Source organism: Mustela nigripes, chromosome 13, assembly GCF_022355385.1.
Source record: "Mustela nigripes isolate SB6536 chromosome 13, MUSNIG.SB6536, whole genome shotgun sequence".
NCBI lineage: Eukaryota > Metazoa > Chordata > Mammalia > Carnivora > Mustelidae > Mustela > Mustela nigripes.
This window is the reverse complement of record NC_081569.1, coordinates 6,281,973-6,297,951: the sequence shown is the minus strand read 5'-3', so window position 1 is coordinate 6,297,951 and position 15,979 is coordinate 6,281,973. Positions and strand designations below refer to the sequence as shown.

The window sequence follows — 15,979 nt, the reverse complement described above, 5'->3', positions numbered from 1 at the left end:
GTCATAATCCACTCATTTCTTATAAATGCTTCTATCTGCTTCCCGAATGCCATGGCCTCGGCACTGAGATTTGCACCTATGGTGTCACGCTGGCAAATGTCCCAAGGTCTTAAAATAATCTTTCCTCTCCTCCGCACCAGCACAGAGGAAGTTTGTTCTGGAACTGGCTGGCTTACGGTGATACCTTCACTTCTCTTAAGTTTGTGGAGACTTAATGAATTAGTTTTTAAAAAAAAGAAAAAAGAAAAAAGTAAGTCTGGTTTAATTTAAGGAGGGTTTTTAGGATCAACAGGTATGATGGAAATGATAGGCAAGAATTGGGAAATGGGGGGCGCCTGGGTGGCTCAGTGGGTTAAGCCTCTGCCTTTGGCTCAGGTCATGATCCCAGGGTCCTGGGATCGAGCCCCGCATCGGGCTCTCTGCTCGGCGGGAAGCCTGCTTCCTCCTCTCTCTCTCTGCCTGCCTCTCTGCTTACTGCCTACTTGTGATCTCTCTCTCTGTCAAATAAATAAATAAAATCCTTAAAAAAAAAAAAAGAATTGAGAAATGGGTTAAAGTGAGCTCTTAAGAAATTGCTCACCGGGGTGCCTGGGTGGCTCAGTGGGTTAAGCCTCTACCTTCGGCTCAGGTCATGATCCCTGGGGCCTGGGATCGAGTTCCGCATGGGGCTCTCTGCTCAGCAGGGAGCCTGCTTCTCCTCATCTCTCTCTCTGTCTGTCTCTCTGCCTATTTGTGATCTCTCTCTCTGTCAAATAAATAAATAAAATCTTTAAAAAAAAAAAAAATTGCTCACCACAGAGCACCAGGGTGGCTCAGTCACTTAAGCTTCCGACTCTTGGTTTCAGCTCAGGTTACGATCTCAGGGTCCTGGGATCGAGCCCCACGTCGGGCTGCCCACTCAGCAGGGAATCTGCTTTTTCCCTCTCCGTCTGTCCCTCCCCCTGCTCGCATACTTTCTCTCTTAAAATAAATCTTTAAGAAACTAAGTGCTCATCACTGTGATATAATACAGAGATGAGGGATGGATGTCATTACCATGTTTCATGTTCTGTGACTCTAGTTTACATAGAACCCAGATCTTGGCCAACCACCAGGCCTGGGCTCAAGGCTGGCCAAGAGAAATCAGTGGCAGTTTCAGGAAATGGGACCATCCCACGCCAGGGCTGCGAACTATAATCATTTCTTAGTTGTAACAGAGTACCCTGTTTTCCCAGTGGTTAACTAGTTGGGGATTTTTGCGTTTACTCCCAGGGACCAGGGTCACTCCGTGTTTTCACAAAGGACGATGGTAAGGGTGGTGTCATGGCTTGCTTGGGCTAACAAGCCTTTATCTTTCACTTAACCCGACAAATATTTACACTGCTCTGCCCTTCCAGCACTTTCTCTGGAGCATACAGTGTACCCCCCAACAGCTGCACGAGGCACTCATAGACTCTTGGGAGAGCAGCCGGTTTGGTTAACGGGGTACCCACGATAGCTGGGGCCGGTCTTGTTGGGGGAAGGCAAAGAAGTGAGCATTTACTGAGTGTAGGCCGTGTGCTAGATGCTTTATATACGTTAGCTCATCTGATAATGAGGCTAGCTCTGCGATGTAGCATGTGTTCAAAATGTATTAGTTGCTTTGCTTTTTCATCTGCGTTACAGAAATAACTCGTATCGAATTACTTAACACTGTAAATTTGAAATCCTGTCTGTGTAAACATGTGCCAGTGGTTTCTAAAGCTGATCTGATACAGGATGTTTAGTAAGTGGGGAAAGGGCGCCAATCCTGGCGTGGATGTAAGGTACAGAAAATCCCATATTCACAGGAAAAGAACTTAAATAGGTTGAAAGACGTTTGCTCGAAGTTTTTTCCATGCACTGTTCAAGGAGCGTGGCAGAAACTGAGCTCTCCTCCTCTGCTTTCTTAGATACATTCCACCGTTGATCTGGGGGAAAAGTGGACACATCCAGACGGCCTTGTACGGGAAGATGGGAAGGGTGAGGTCGCCACACCCCTACGGGCACCGCAAGTTCATCACCATGTCTGACGGAGCCACCTCGACCTTCGACCTCTTCGAGCCCTTGGCGGAGCACTGTGTTGGAGGTGAGCTAGCGCAGGTCTGCGATGGGGCCATTGCCCGGAATGGGAACACTGGGCAGGGAGGGAGCACGGTGTACGCGCTCGTCCCGCCAACTCAGCATCGCGCTGGGGGCTAGGAGGAAGCCCACTGCGGTTCATCACCCAGGGGCAGCCCGCAAGGCTTCGTGCTGTCACGTGCTTGCTGGATACCACGTTGGGCCCCTCAGACAGCAATGCTGGACGTGGTTGTTAGTCCTCCCGTGAGATACAGAAGCTCGGTGTAAGGGGCTGTGGGAGAACGTGGAGCCCAGGCCCCGTCAGGACCAGGCCTCTGGTTTGATTACAGCAATAGAAGCCAGACTCTTCTAAGAGCTTTGTAGGTCCTGTTCTTTCAGTTAAGCATTGTAGCAACCCCAAGAGGTGGGGGTGCCTTATTGTCCTGACTCTACTGATGAGAGAAACTAAAGCTCAGAGACGCGGCATAGGCTGGTCTGGTTTGTTGGGTAATAGCAGATGGTGGAGGCTCGCAGGCACCCTCTGTGTAGGTTGCTGTGGACAAAAAGACACATTTGGGTCCATTTACACAGGGCTCTGGGATACCTATCTGTCAGAAACCTCTCGATCACTGCCGCTGCTGGAAGCCAGTGTTGCTCTGTGCGGCCTGCCTAGTAAGCAGCTGTTACAAAAAGCTTCGCGGGAGGACTCAAAAGTGAGTGGAGTTAGGACTCCAGCTGCCTCCCACTGCCCCTCCTAGAGGAGGACGTGTCTTCTCAGTTCCATAGTATGCAAGGCACCTAGGTCTGAGGGGTTTTTTGTGCTTTTTTATTTTGTAAAGATTTTATCTATTTATTCAGAGAGAGAGCTTGCGTGCATAAGTGGTAGGGGGAGGGGAAGCGGAAGAGAGAAAATCCCACGGAGACTCTCCACTGGGCATGGAGCCCGACGAGGAGCTCGATCTTACAACCCTGAGATCATGACCTGAGCCGAAATCAAGAGTCAGATGCCCAACCGACTGATCCACCCAGGCGCCCCAAGGCACCTTGGTTTTTATAGGATCTCGGTAACTACTTGGGAGGAAGTTCCAGTAAACCTCTTGTACCTTTCAGTTCTTTACGGTAACCAGCGCTGTTGACAAGCTGGTGCCAAAGGTTTAGTGGGTGTTCCCTTTGCCTGTTACACTCAGCCCCAGACCCCTCCATGACTGCCTCCTCCTTGTCACTCAGGTCTCAACTCAGCTGTCACCTCCTCAGAGGGACAGCCCCTGCCTCCCCTCGCTAATGTAACCTTCCCAGTCAATCCATCACACCTTCCTGCTTTTGTCCTTCAGAGTACCACTCGCTCAGGACGTAATCTGTGGTCCTGAGAGATCTCCATCTATCAAATAAATAAATAAAATCTTAAAAAAAAAAAAAAGAAAATTCAAAATGTATCTTTAAGATATACAGAGCAAGTATACATCTCTCTTCTACTCCTACTGCCCACCCACACTCCTCCCCAGTGGTACCCACTGTTAGGTTTCTCACTACGATTCCAGGGCTAGTGGATGCATTTCTAAACATAGATGTCTTCTTCCCCTCCATGCAAATGGCAGCGTTCATAATCCTTTTCCACACCTTGCTTTTTTTCCCACTTAATACATGTTGGAGAGCTCACCCTATCAGCACCTGTAAAGATGTCTCTCGTTATTTCTAAGGGCTACATAACATTTCATCACTTGGATGTGCAATAATTTATTTAACCAGACCTCTATTTGGGAGCATTTAGCTTGTGTTCACTCTTTTGCCATTATCACCTGTCATGTACATCTCTTGTTCTGCACAATGTATAGTTGTATCTGTAGACAAATATCTGGAAGTCAGATTGCTTGATCAAAGAAGTCTATGCAGACCACTTCTTGTTTTTCCATGCCTGCATCCCGTCATTCATACAGAAATTAAGAGGAAGTCTTGGAAACCTAGAAAGCAGTGTGGCTGAGTAATTTTGTATCTGCTGAATCTAATAATAAAAAATTGAGATTTAAATTGTTTTCATTTCACCTTTGTAGTCATTAATTTTTATCGTATTTTTCAAAATTGTCTGTCCACGATTGGGAATTTTAACAACTGACCCTTCACCGTAAATAGTTTGAGAAGCGCCCATCAGGCTAACTCCACCCGAGGAGGGAAAGACGCTTCTTCCCAGAGAATTTAGTGGAAACATGGATGTCAGTTTCCCACCTGCTGTTTTCTAGGCCAGTGATGTATCGTCATGGCCATTTATCATCACGCCTCATGCGGTTCATGGGGATTTTTCTCTTTACCCCATAGATGATGTTACCATGGTCATCTGCCCGGGAATTGCCAATCACAGCGAGAAGCAGTACATCCGCACCTTTGTGGACTATGCCCAGAAAAACGGCTACCGGTGCGCCGTGCTCAACCACCTGGGCGCCTTGCCCAACATTGAGCTGACCTCACCGCGCATGTTCACCTACGGTAAGGCCACGGCCACGTGGAATCCCCCTTATCCTTCTCACTACGAGCGCACTGTCCCTTCCGTCCTGCTGTACCTTTCTAAGTTCAGAATTTATGCCACTCTGGAGAGGCAGCAGGGCTCGGGGTTACGCCAGCAGCTGGTGTGTATGGGACATTTACGATGCCATGCTTCAGGTCAGCCTTTCAGATGGGCCCGGAACCTCCCCCAGCGCATCCTGCCTCCTGGAGACCCAGTGAAAGTCAAGGGGGCAGGACGTCCCCGCTGCCCTCTGCTGGTGGTTAGGCGTCAGAGCAGGGCCAGGGGCCCCCCTGCAGCCCACGCCTGGCACCACTGAGCCATCCCCACCCCAGTTCTCCAGGACTCTTGTGACTGGCGGCGGGCAAGGGTTGCGATGAGGCACATGCATGTCTTTGGGAAGGAAATCTGGCATATCAGTGACTCACAGGTTCCAAGTTCCTTGCAGAGAGTAACCGGATCTCATATTGAGACAAGTGCTTCTTGCCTCTAACTGAAGTCCCGTGTTAACGAAGGCTCTGTCTTCCAGGCTGCCCGTTCTTGATTCTTATTTTTAAATCTCCCTTCATATTATAGACGCACACATAAATAATAAACACATAAGATTTGTGTTTGAATACACACAAACACTGGGGTTGTTTATAACCAAAGAAATTACTCCGCGTTTTAATGGGAAACAACCAAAAATTGCTTCCACCATCTCTCCATAACTCTAATTTTCGATCGGTTTATCTTCCCATTCTTTCATCTGTGTGTACATCGTTTTTATTTAAAGGCAGTCTTAGTGTGTATATCTGTGGTGACTTAGTTTAAATAATCTTATATTCGCTAGCATAAAGGTGCGTAGTCACTACATTTAATCTTTTTAAGAGCCCCGTTGCTATTATTATTCCATTATTGTTTATCTAACCCTTCCTCTTTGTAGTCCATTTAGTTTAGAGTTTTTTGGCATTTTAAATAATGATGCTACAAATATCTTTCGCATAGAATTTGTTTTTACTCTTTAATGACTACTTTGGGCTGAATTTCCAGGGCTAGAATTTCAGAGTCGACATTCTGTGTGCCTGTTTGTCCATATTGTCAGACTGTCCTCCAGCAAGGCTGTGCCGGTTTATGCGGCTGCTGGTGACGTGTAGGGCACGGGTAGGGAGGCATGAGCGGGACACCTGTTCTGGGCCCACCAGGCTGCCCCGCACCCCGCTGCTTCTCGTCTCACTCCCACGACTAAAGACCCCGTGTTACAGACTCTTCTGCTCAACAGTTGGTCGGTGGCCTGAAGATAGAGGTGGAGATCCAGATTTACAAATCACTCAGGAACAGAAGAGTGAACGAGTAGGAGACGGGATTGGATCCAAAAGGCAGAAACAGGCAGACTCTCACAAAAGTGAGAACAATGGGCAAGGATTATAATAAGGACCTGTACATGGATATAAAAATCCATCTGCCCAATTTGAGAATGAGGAGGCACGGCTTGGCCTCACTCAGGACCGCAGACAGAGACAGACTTGGGAGTGCCGTCTAACCGCACGAACTGCCACAAACAAGACGAGATACCAGCAAGGGCACTTAACGTGTGCCTGACCCTGTGCTGATGTCTCACACAGACATCACCCCTTTCATCTCCACAGCAGCCAGCGGGACACTTAGTGCAATTGTGATGAGAAGCCACCCAGAGGCACAGAGAGGTCATGTAACTGGGGCAAGGCATAGAGCTGGTAAGCAGGAGAGCTAAGAGAAGAGCCTGGGTCTGGCTGCTCCGGGGTCCGGGATCATGTCAGAGCTAGCAAAAGTGCTGGGTGTGTGTGGTCCAGGCCCCCCTGCCCCCAGGAGTGCTGTGCCACGGGTCATGGGGAAGGGACACTAGGTTGGGAGACATTTGCACACAAGCTGGGGGATTTGCTGAAGGAGCAGAGAAGAGTGGGCGCGGTATGGCACAGGGACCATCACAGAGAAGGTCCCCTCGCCCCCGCCGCTGACTTAACAATCAGTTCCAGATTCTTCAACAGCCCCAAATGGGGGTCACAATTGTCCAGTTAAACTTGGGTTACTAAGGACTTAGCAGGTAGCTGAGCACCTAACATATAGTATCCATTCATTAAATGTTCAGTTCGTCCTTATTCAAATACTTGAAGATCTGTTCATGCAAGCTAGGGATTGGCCACGCTCTCTGCCACCCAGATAAATAAGACACGTTCCATCAGTAAATCACCATGCCACAGGATGATGGGGGAGGCAGCAGCGGAGAGAAACCCGCCTGTCTCCATAGGCAAGCGTTGGTGTTGCGGAAGGAAGGATTCTTCCCGGAACAGCATCAGAACTGGGTCCTTGAGGTCCCAGGAGTTGGAGCTCCTAAACAGAAGGGAGTGGGCTCGGGGTGGCGTGGTTTGTGGGGGCTGGTGAGCTGGATCCCCGCAAGGAGAATCCACGGGGCGAAGTCAGCCCGTCCAGGGAGAAGTCAGCCCCCCAAGGTTTTCAAAGTCAGTTAACCGTCTCCTGTCATTTGCCGTTGTTACAGTTTGTTTCATCAGCATTTTAGAGGTAAACTCCTATAGTTGGTCGCACTCTGGTAGTTTTCCAGGAGGGCGGATGACCCAGAAGATATGTTTCCTCTTCAGTGTTTAAAAAAATTTTTTCTGTTAGAGAAATGTTCAAAAGTAGAGAGAATCGTCAAATGAGCCTCTGTGTACGCACCCTCCAGCCTCAACAGTTACTCAGCTTACGGCCAGTCTCATTTTACCCACAACCCCCTTCCTGCCCTTTCCTGCCCTTTCGAAGATTATTTTGGAGTTTGTCCCAAAAAGCCCTTCCTTCCATCTGTGACTATTTTGGTGTATGATGCTAAACTATGCAGACTCTTTGTAAACTGCTGTAGTTTGCTAGGACCGCCCTCACAAAATACCGCCATCTGGGTGGCCTCAAGGACAGACCCTTACCCTCTCACTGTTCCCGGAGGCCCGGAGTTCAAGTTCGAGGTGTGGGCCACCTCCCCAGGAGAGCTTCTCTCCCAGGCTTGTAGGTGACGGTCTTCTCCTTGTCTTGTGTGTCCGAGTGTGTGTGTGTGTCTCTCTCTGTCTGTGCCCTCCTCTCCTCATGAAGACACCAGTCAGGCTGGATTAGAACTCAACCCCAATGACACTGTTTTAACTTAATTATTTCTCTAAAGGCCCTTTCTCCAAATACAGTCAGATTCTGAGGCAGTGGCAGCTAGGACTCCAACATATGAACTGGAGAGGACACGGTCTGGCTCCTAAAATAATTAGCACAATGTCACCGTCACACCAGCGGTCCCTAACAGCCCTTCATTTCCCTAGCTGACTTCTTTCTTTGTCCGTGACTCAGGCTCCAAATCCATTCCTTACATTGCGGTTGGATGATCGGTTTCTTAAGCCTCTTCTATTTATTTTATTATTTAGTATTACTGTTCCCTCCCTCTGCTTTTCAGTGGAAAAGATAAAAAAAAAAAGCAGAGCCGTCTTAAGCCTCTTTTCAATCTCCTTCCCTTCGCCGTTCATAGACCCCCAACTGCGTCAGCCTGGTCCGTGCGGGAGGACTGGATGCACGTTTCCCATGCAGGGTATTTTCCGTGAGGACTGGACAGGAGGAGGGAGGCAGCTGAATGTTTCAGGCAACTTTTCCCCCACTCGGTGGCAGTGGTCGTTATTGTTTATATGAATAGTGTTTGTTGTGTAGCGGGCACTATTCTGAGTACTGATAGGATGTATTAAACGGGCCGTCCCCCTTTTACAGACGAGGAACCTGAGGCCCAGCAAGATTGTATAACTTGCTCTGGATCACAAAGCTGATGAGCAGGTGGCCCAGGTTTCCCATCCAGATGGTCTAGTCCCGAAGCTCGCGCTTTTGAACTGCAGGCCACATCACCTCTCTGTGTGAGGGACTGTGTTCTGCTGAGACTTCTCAGGAGCAAGGGGGGAGCTCCCACTTGGACACGTAGGTTTAAGGCAAAATCGCATCCCCGAGCTTCTCAGAGCCCTGGCAGTGGGCCTGGTGGGTCCGGGCTCTGCTCTTCAGGGCCTGCCGCCTTGCAGCTTCTGGGCTGCTGGGGAGCTGCTCACCATTGGATGGGGAGGTGGGGAGCACAGTCAGAATCAGTCTGAGCTTCTTGGCTGGGTCTGTCTATAAAGAACATTGTTCAGACATTGTCCTTTTCAGGAGCAGGGACCAGATTCTGGTTTTCAATTTATTTTTTAAGATTTTATTTATTTATTTGACAGAGAGATCATAAGTAGGCAGAGAGGCAGGCAGAGAGAGACGGAAGCAGGCTCCCTGCTGAGCAGAGAGCCCGATGCGGGCTCAATCCCAGGACCCTGGGATCATGACCTGAGCTGAAGGCTGAGGCTCAACCCACTGAGCCACCCAGGTGCCCCCTGGTTTTCAATTTTTATGTGATTTTTTATATTCGTCTCCAACAGATGGTACATCACTTTGAGGGAGAGGCTCAGGAAATGCCCCCATAAGGAAAGAGCCTGTATTTTAGCATCTAGCCAATGGGGGTTTGAACATCTAGTTCACCCAGGTTGTTGAGAAAGTGAGCATTAATATAAAAGTGTGGCGCACGGAGTCCAGCAAGTAGTAGGAAATAGCAGTGACTTTTTCTGTTTTCCGGGAGCCAGCTTGGAGGAGAGAAGGTGGACATTGACTTGAACAGTCAGATGATCTCGCCTCTGCCTCAGCCCTGTGCAGCGGATTGTGTGTGAACGTTTGCAAGGACTGTTGAGAACTGGGCTTGCTGAGCCGAGAATTCTTTCTGTCTTGAGCGTACTCCTAAGTTATGACTTTATACAGAGACAGCCGGGCCCCAGCGGTGACCTCGAAGGATGCAGTCCGTGCTTTCTAACTGCACAGCCTTGAGAACTGGCGCAATGTGGCCTGGCTCAGGGTGTTGGGCGCCAGGGCTGGGGTCGCGTGTCTCAATGCTGCTGGCTGCTGGGTGCACAGCCAGCTCCAGCAGTCATTATGGGCAAGTTGTTTTTATTGTCGCTCATGCTCTTTTCGCTGTATTTTAGCCTTCTAAAAATTCGTTTCATTCTTAAAAAAAATTCCTCACCACTTGCTTCAGTAGAGTTCATATATATATATGTTTTTGAGAGAGAGAACATGTGCTCAGGGGAAAGGCGCAGGAGAGGGAGAGAGAGAATCTCAAGCAGGCTCCACATCCAGCATGAAGCCCAATGCAGGGCTCGAACTCACAACCCTAAGATCATGCCCTGAGCTGAAATCAAGAGTCAGATGCTTCACCCGCTGAGCCACCCAGGTGCCCCTATAATTCATAGATTTTTTTTTATCTAGGATCTATTAAAATATTTCTTGTATGATGAGTGAAATTGGATTAAATTAAATGACATTATCTGATCTGACCATAAATAAAATGTGAAGCCATTAGGATGACAAGAGTGAAACCTGCAAGAATGAAATTTATCAGGCTTTTAAATTTCTTCCTGAGCTTGGGTACTTTGCTGGAGCAGACCAAGTATACAACGCTTTCATGTGGAAGCAATCAATAAATAACACTTAAAAATGATAAGCGATGTAGACGTCTTGAAGATTTTTTTGAAGTGTATTTCTTCTAAAGGGCCTAATCTTTAATTGAAACACTATAGCAATGGACGTGTTGGCTGACTCTCTATTGACCAAATTGATTTTCTAACCCAGACACTGTTAGGAATATAAGTACTTTTGTCAGGGGTGATGCAGGAGACCAGTAAATTAAGGAAGCATTTTGTTTCATCTTTCTGTCTTTGGCTAACTGCCTTATCCCGGCAGGGTTCACGTTCAGAGCAGAGTACAGCTGCACCCAGTCCACCAGCCAGGGGACGACCAGACAACCAGCATTATCCAGCTGTGCTTATTCTGACCTCCGTTTCAAAGACTGCTCTTGACGTTGAGCCAAGTGACAAAGAGACCATGAGTCTGATCTTGAGGATGAGAGAGCAAACTTGGGATTTTTAAAGTCACTTCTGTATCAGGTGAAAGGAGTTAGAACAGTCTGGCATTGGCCCCCCACAAGGTGACCAAGTCCTTGGGCTCACAAGCCTCCTGAGAACTTAGTACCCATCTCTGACCAAACACCAAGCTGGGGCATTGTGACATTGAACATGATCTCAGAAGATTTAAATTGCCCTCTCTGGGTATTTATACACAGAAGTGGGCCCTTCCCTTATTTCTAAATGCTTGAGTTTCTGGCAACAGATGTCAAGTTGAGAAGAGGGGACTGAAATCCCAGCACTGTCTTCTGTTGCTTGCAAGAGTCCTGTAATGTCCAGCTGAGTTTAATACTGGAAATTTTTGTTTTGTAAACTATCATTTGGAACCACAAGGGAAGGCCAGAAAACTCTGCCTTGCTTAGAAGGCAGCATTTCAGTCTTAGAAGGGAGGGAGGCCCCGTACCTGGGGTGACCCCATAATTGAGCCTCCCAGCTGCGTTACTTTTGAGAGTGAAAGAGGACCTTACTCATACTGCGTCAGAATGACAGACATAGTCCTGGACTCTCCCAGGCAAACGAGGATGTACGGCCACCCTGCTTAGTTAGCACGCTGTGGAGATCACCCAGGATCCAAGACGTCTTGCTGTAAGGAGGTGCCAACAGTGATTTTTAAGGAACTTCTATTTTGTTTTTATGCTGCTCAATCTAGCCGAAGATCTTTGATTAGATCACGAACACAGATGTTTTGATAAGCTTCTCATATCTACCATTTTAATGGACGTGGCCTCAATTTTGGGTCGTCTCCATGATTCCAGATTGACAACCACGAGTCGCGTGGCCTCTGCAACAGTTGAGTATTAGCGTGGCAGAAGGACACGGTGGGAGAGGAGGAAGGAGGAGACGGGTGAGGAGAGGCAGGACGAGACAGTGAGGGGGTGGGTTTGCGGAAGCTCAAGCATCTTGGTAAACCATCTTGCGAGATCACGTGCCGGAGCCCCTGTGCGTGGAGCTGGTGCCGGGGGGCCCACATTAGGGACTGCTACCGGGGGCAGTAAATAACCAGAGAATCGTGGAGGAGCCAGGCTCTGGCTTCCAGGATCAGAGCTGGATCCTTCACTTTCAGCTCGAGGAGGGCAGGGCGAGGTATTCTGTACTTGCGCAAAGGAAGCTGAAAGCGCTCACTTGTGAAAATCCATTTCAGAGATAAGGACGTGCCCAGCTCCTCTGGGTCACAAAGAGGGCTCTCGCTTTATTCCTGCAGCTGTTTTCCTCTCGAGTGACTCAGCCGTGCGATGGCCTTCACAGCTCTGAGAAACGACAGGGGCTGCTGGCCCTCAGACACCCGCCGGGAGCCACGCTCTTAGCCTGCCCACGTCGCTCTCTTGGATCGCACATAGTGGGAAAGATACCAAGCTGCTCTGTGACAGTGCTGTCAGCACCGTCATGCGGCCAGTGTCGTGTGCTTTGGTGCCACGTGATTCAGACCTCCTCCTCACACTGCTAACACGTGTGGCACCCCCACCACGCTCGCTCCCGGCCCGGGCCTGGCAGGGGGAACCTAGAGATGACTCAGGGTCTCCATCCACAAGGGGCACCTAGTCCCAACATCCCCGTGTTCAAGCCTACTTTGTCACATTAGCGCCGCTGGGAAATGGCTTCTGTCAAAGTAGCTTTCGAGTAGCCTTAGCCTTGTTTTTCTTGAGGGGTGTGAGGCTGAAGAAAATCTCTTTCCTGTTCGCAGCAGGTTGGCTTTCCAAGATGCTGGCCCTGCGGTACTCATCTCTCCAAAGCCAGGTTGGTGTCTCAAGTTTCCTCTTGCCTTTAAAAGCTGCAGCAAGATTAGATCCCCAAATCTTGTTACCGGTGCTAATCCCGTAAGGATTAAATACACAGCCTCATTAAAATCCTTCTCGTATGAAAGAACAGATCTGGGGAGCTTTATGAAACAGTCTGGGGAGCGGCTCGCAGTCACCCAGGGTGTTTGGTAAGCTGTCACCAGGTGGCAATCCCAGGAGGACCCAGGGCCTAGCAGAAGGCCAATGCCGGAGCTGGGCGAACACTGTGCCCTTGTCTGGGAAGGACAGGCAGCTCTTCACACGACACCCAACAGCTTGTCCGGCTTTAGGCAGGGCTGGCCCTTTATCCGGATCAGGTGTGTTTGGATTTAATTAAGTGGAGGCTCCCCAGGTGCCTACACGATTAGCTGTAATTGCTCCTCGGTGGGGTAGCAAATCTGAATTTTGTAACTGCCCCAGTGACATCTGAACGAACATCTGCTCTAGGTCTCAAAGAATTAGTCTCAAACCCGAGTCAAGATAGACAGGTCCAGGAGCGCCCGGCTGGCTCCTTGGGTGGAACACGTGACTCTCCGTCTCGGGATTGTGAGTTTCAGCCCTGCACCGGGTGTAGAGATCGCATAAATAAATAAGACTTTTAAAAAATATTTTAAAAATACAATTTTTTAAAAAAGGCCTACAAGGAATCCGATGACGAGAAAGCAAAGACTTTTAATGATGAAAAAATAAATCCCTACAGTACTATTACTTGTGTGGGTTTGTGCCGTGAGGCAAAGGATGGGGTTTGGGGTTAGATGTGGGTCCAAAGTCTAGTGCTCCCCCTGGCTCACTCTGTGAGGTCGGGAGAGTCATGTCATCCCTTCCAGTCTTCCCCCGCTGTGGGTATGTTCCCAGGACAGGGCCTGGGACACAGCGTGCCCAGGTTCTCATCTGTTCATTTAGGTACTAAGGACCGAGTGGCCACCCAGTGCCTGGGCACATGGATGAAGTGCAGAGCAAGACCGAGAATATCTCTACTGTACGGAGCGCATCACCTAGTATAGTTCCCTCCATGTTCGAACAAAACAAAGAGTAATAAATAGTCAAGGGATGAATGAAATTAGGCAGAACCCCAAGGAAATGGCAGAAAAGTAAAGATTTTAGTAACAATTTAAAATAGGTCCCTTAATATCATTTCTCATTTGGGCAAATAATGTTCCCATCTCAAACAGCACAAGCCTCCGCTCCAGCTTGAGGGACGTGCTGGGTGTCTAGAGCCTCGCAGAACCTGCTTCAAAGGGATTTTAACATATTTTTTATTCTTTATTTTCACTGGGTTTTTTTTTTTTTAAGATTTTATTTATTATTTGACAGGGAGAGAGACACAGCGGGAGAGGGAACACAAGCAGGGGGAGTGGGAGAGGGAGAAGCAGGTTCCCCCCCTGAGAGGGGAGCCCGATGTGGGGCTCGATCCCAGGACTCTGGGATCATGACCTGAGCCGAAGGCAGACGCTTCACCAACTGAGCCACCCAGGTGCCCCTAAACTGTTTGTTTTTTTAACTGGCTGGAATTTTATTGAAAAACTGGTGTGTGTATGTAATAAAACCATTCCAGAGGGACAAAAGTCTGTCTGCCATGAGTGAAACTGTGTCTCTCTCCCACCCTCAACCCTCAGCCTTCTCTCTAGGAAGTCAGTTTCCGCCGCGGTTTTTCAGTGAGTGTTCGATCAGAGAGGAGTGTGCGTATAATCCCTTTAAAGCCAGAGCACGCACTGTACATGGTGCCGACTCCGGCGCTAGTCCCTGGTGTGGTCAGAGTCACTCCATGTCAGCGGGTTGGACTCGACCTCATTCTTTGTCATAGCGACTTCCCTGGGCCTCAGCTGTTGGAATTCCCCCTCCCCGTCTGCTACCAGCAATGATGCAGTGAACATTCTTGCTCACCTGTCTTTGCACGTACGGGCATACCTCTTTGCACACCTACAGTATAAAGGACCCAGAGGTGGAATTGCTGGCTCTGAGGTTGGTACTGGGACCAGCTCTAACAGACCTTACCGTGTTGCCTTCTGAAGGCGGGGCCAGTGTCCACCCCTACCTCAGTGGGCGGGCTGTGGGGGGTGCCTGTTACCCATACCCCTCAGACCCAATCCGAGGCATTGTTGACTTTTTCTAGCAAGGGCAATGGAAAATGATTCCTAACCTTCTTTTGAATTTGCATTTGTCTAAGTCTGCGCCACATGAAGCATCTTTTTGAATTGCGCTTTTAAAGGACAAAAGAAACAGAAAATCGAAGATTTCCTCTGCCTTTTTTATCAGCCAGAACAGTGGTTCTCAAAGTGTGGTCCCTGGATTCACAGCCATAGCGTCGCCTGGCAACTGGGTAGAAATGCAAATCGTGATCCCACCCAGACCAGACCCCCTGAGTCAGAAATTCTGGAGGCAGGGCCCAGCAGTCATGTGTCTGGACCCTCTGTGTGGTTCCCACCCTTTGAGTTTCTGAGTCAGTGAGTGGGGTGCGACCCAAGAACGTGCATTTTGAACAGCTGATGCAGCTGGCCCAGGGACCATACTTTGAGAACCACTAGGCGGCTTCTAGCGCTTCAGTCTTACTGTGATTTAACCTTGATGCTGCTCTTCTGGTTCACTCTTCACAAGAAAGGTTACCAGAAAGGACTTGTATGTATTAGGGGCTTTAAAGACTGGGCATTTGGTGGACAGAGGAGGTGTCTGGTTGTATAGAAACCTGGCTTTGAGGAGCTACTCGGAAAGCTGCTACCAGGCCAACCGCCCTCCTGCGGAAGCTTCCAGAAGGCAGAACAGTGCTTTCCCATGGGAAGGTTGCTTACTGCAAGCGGACAGGAAGGGAGGTCTGTAAAGGGATGGCCAAGAGGCAGAGCGAGAGTATGCTCTAGAAACCACTTTCCCAGATTTGCCAGAGCCCAGCGGGCCCTGTTCCTTGCAGTGGTGCTTCTCAGCCCTGCCTGCACTTTGGAGGCCCCTGGAGGTCTGGGGAAAGACCAGGCCCCACCCCCAGACAATTCAGAGTTACTGAATCTGGGAGGGGCCCAGGCATTAGTGGCGTGGTTTTACAAGATCCCCCTGTGAGTTTAATGGGTGTCTGATCGATACAGTTGGATCCAAGAACACTGCTTTGGAGAAAAATCTAGAAATCTAGATTGGCCTTTTCAAGTCTTAATCCACAATGACTTGTTTAAAGTAATTTAAGCCATGGCTTACATGCTTTGGGAGGTGTTTACATGGGTTTAAGTGGGTACAAATTCAGGGAACACTTTCCTGAGTATTATGTTATGCCTCGTCAAATAAAAATAAAAAAGAATAGGGCGGGGGCGCCTGGCCAGCTCAGTCAGTGGAGCGCACCTTGCTTGATCGCTGGGTCATGATTTCAAGCCCTATGTTGAGGGTAGAAATGACTTTTTAAAAAGGGGCAGATCTCTGTGTATTGTTACATAGTGGTTTCCAAGACATTGTTAAAAAAAAAAGAAAGAAAGAAAGAAAGAAAAACAAAGTAAACAAGGCACTAAATTATCTGTGTGCTACCACTGACATTTTTTCAAGGAATACAAGAAGTTACCCGATACCACATCTCTATGGTTACTTGAATTTTGTGCCATATGAGTGTTTTACCTAGTCAAAAAGACTGTTAATGTAGGTTCCTGGACCTGGCCCCCATCTTACTGAATCAGCTCCTC

At 48.8% G+C, this 15,979-nt stretch overlaps 1 protein-coding gene across 1 annotated transcript in view; it reads left to right on the top strand.

The window, feature by feature from the left end:
• ABHD2 (abhydrolase domain containing 2, acylglycerol lipase) overlaps positions 1-15,979 on the top strand; it is a 95,248-nt gene that overhangs the window by 59,068 nt on the left and 20,201 nt on the right. The window contains exons 4-5 of the mRNA XM_059371598.1: positions 1,911-2,086; positions 4,369-4,536. Coding sequence (XP_059227581.1) covers positions 1,911-2,086; positions 4,369-4,536 — 344 coding nt within the window. The remainder of the gene's footprint in view (positions 1-1,910; positions 2,087-4,368; positions 4,537-15,979) is intronic.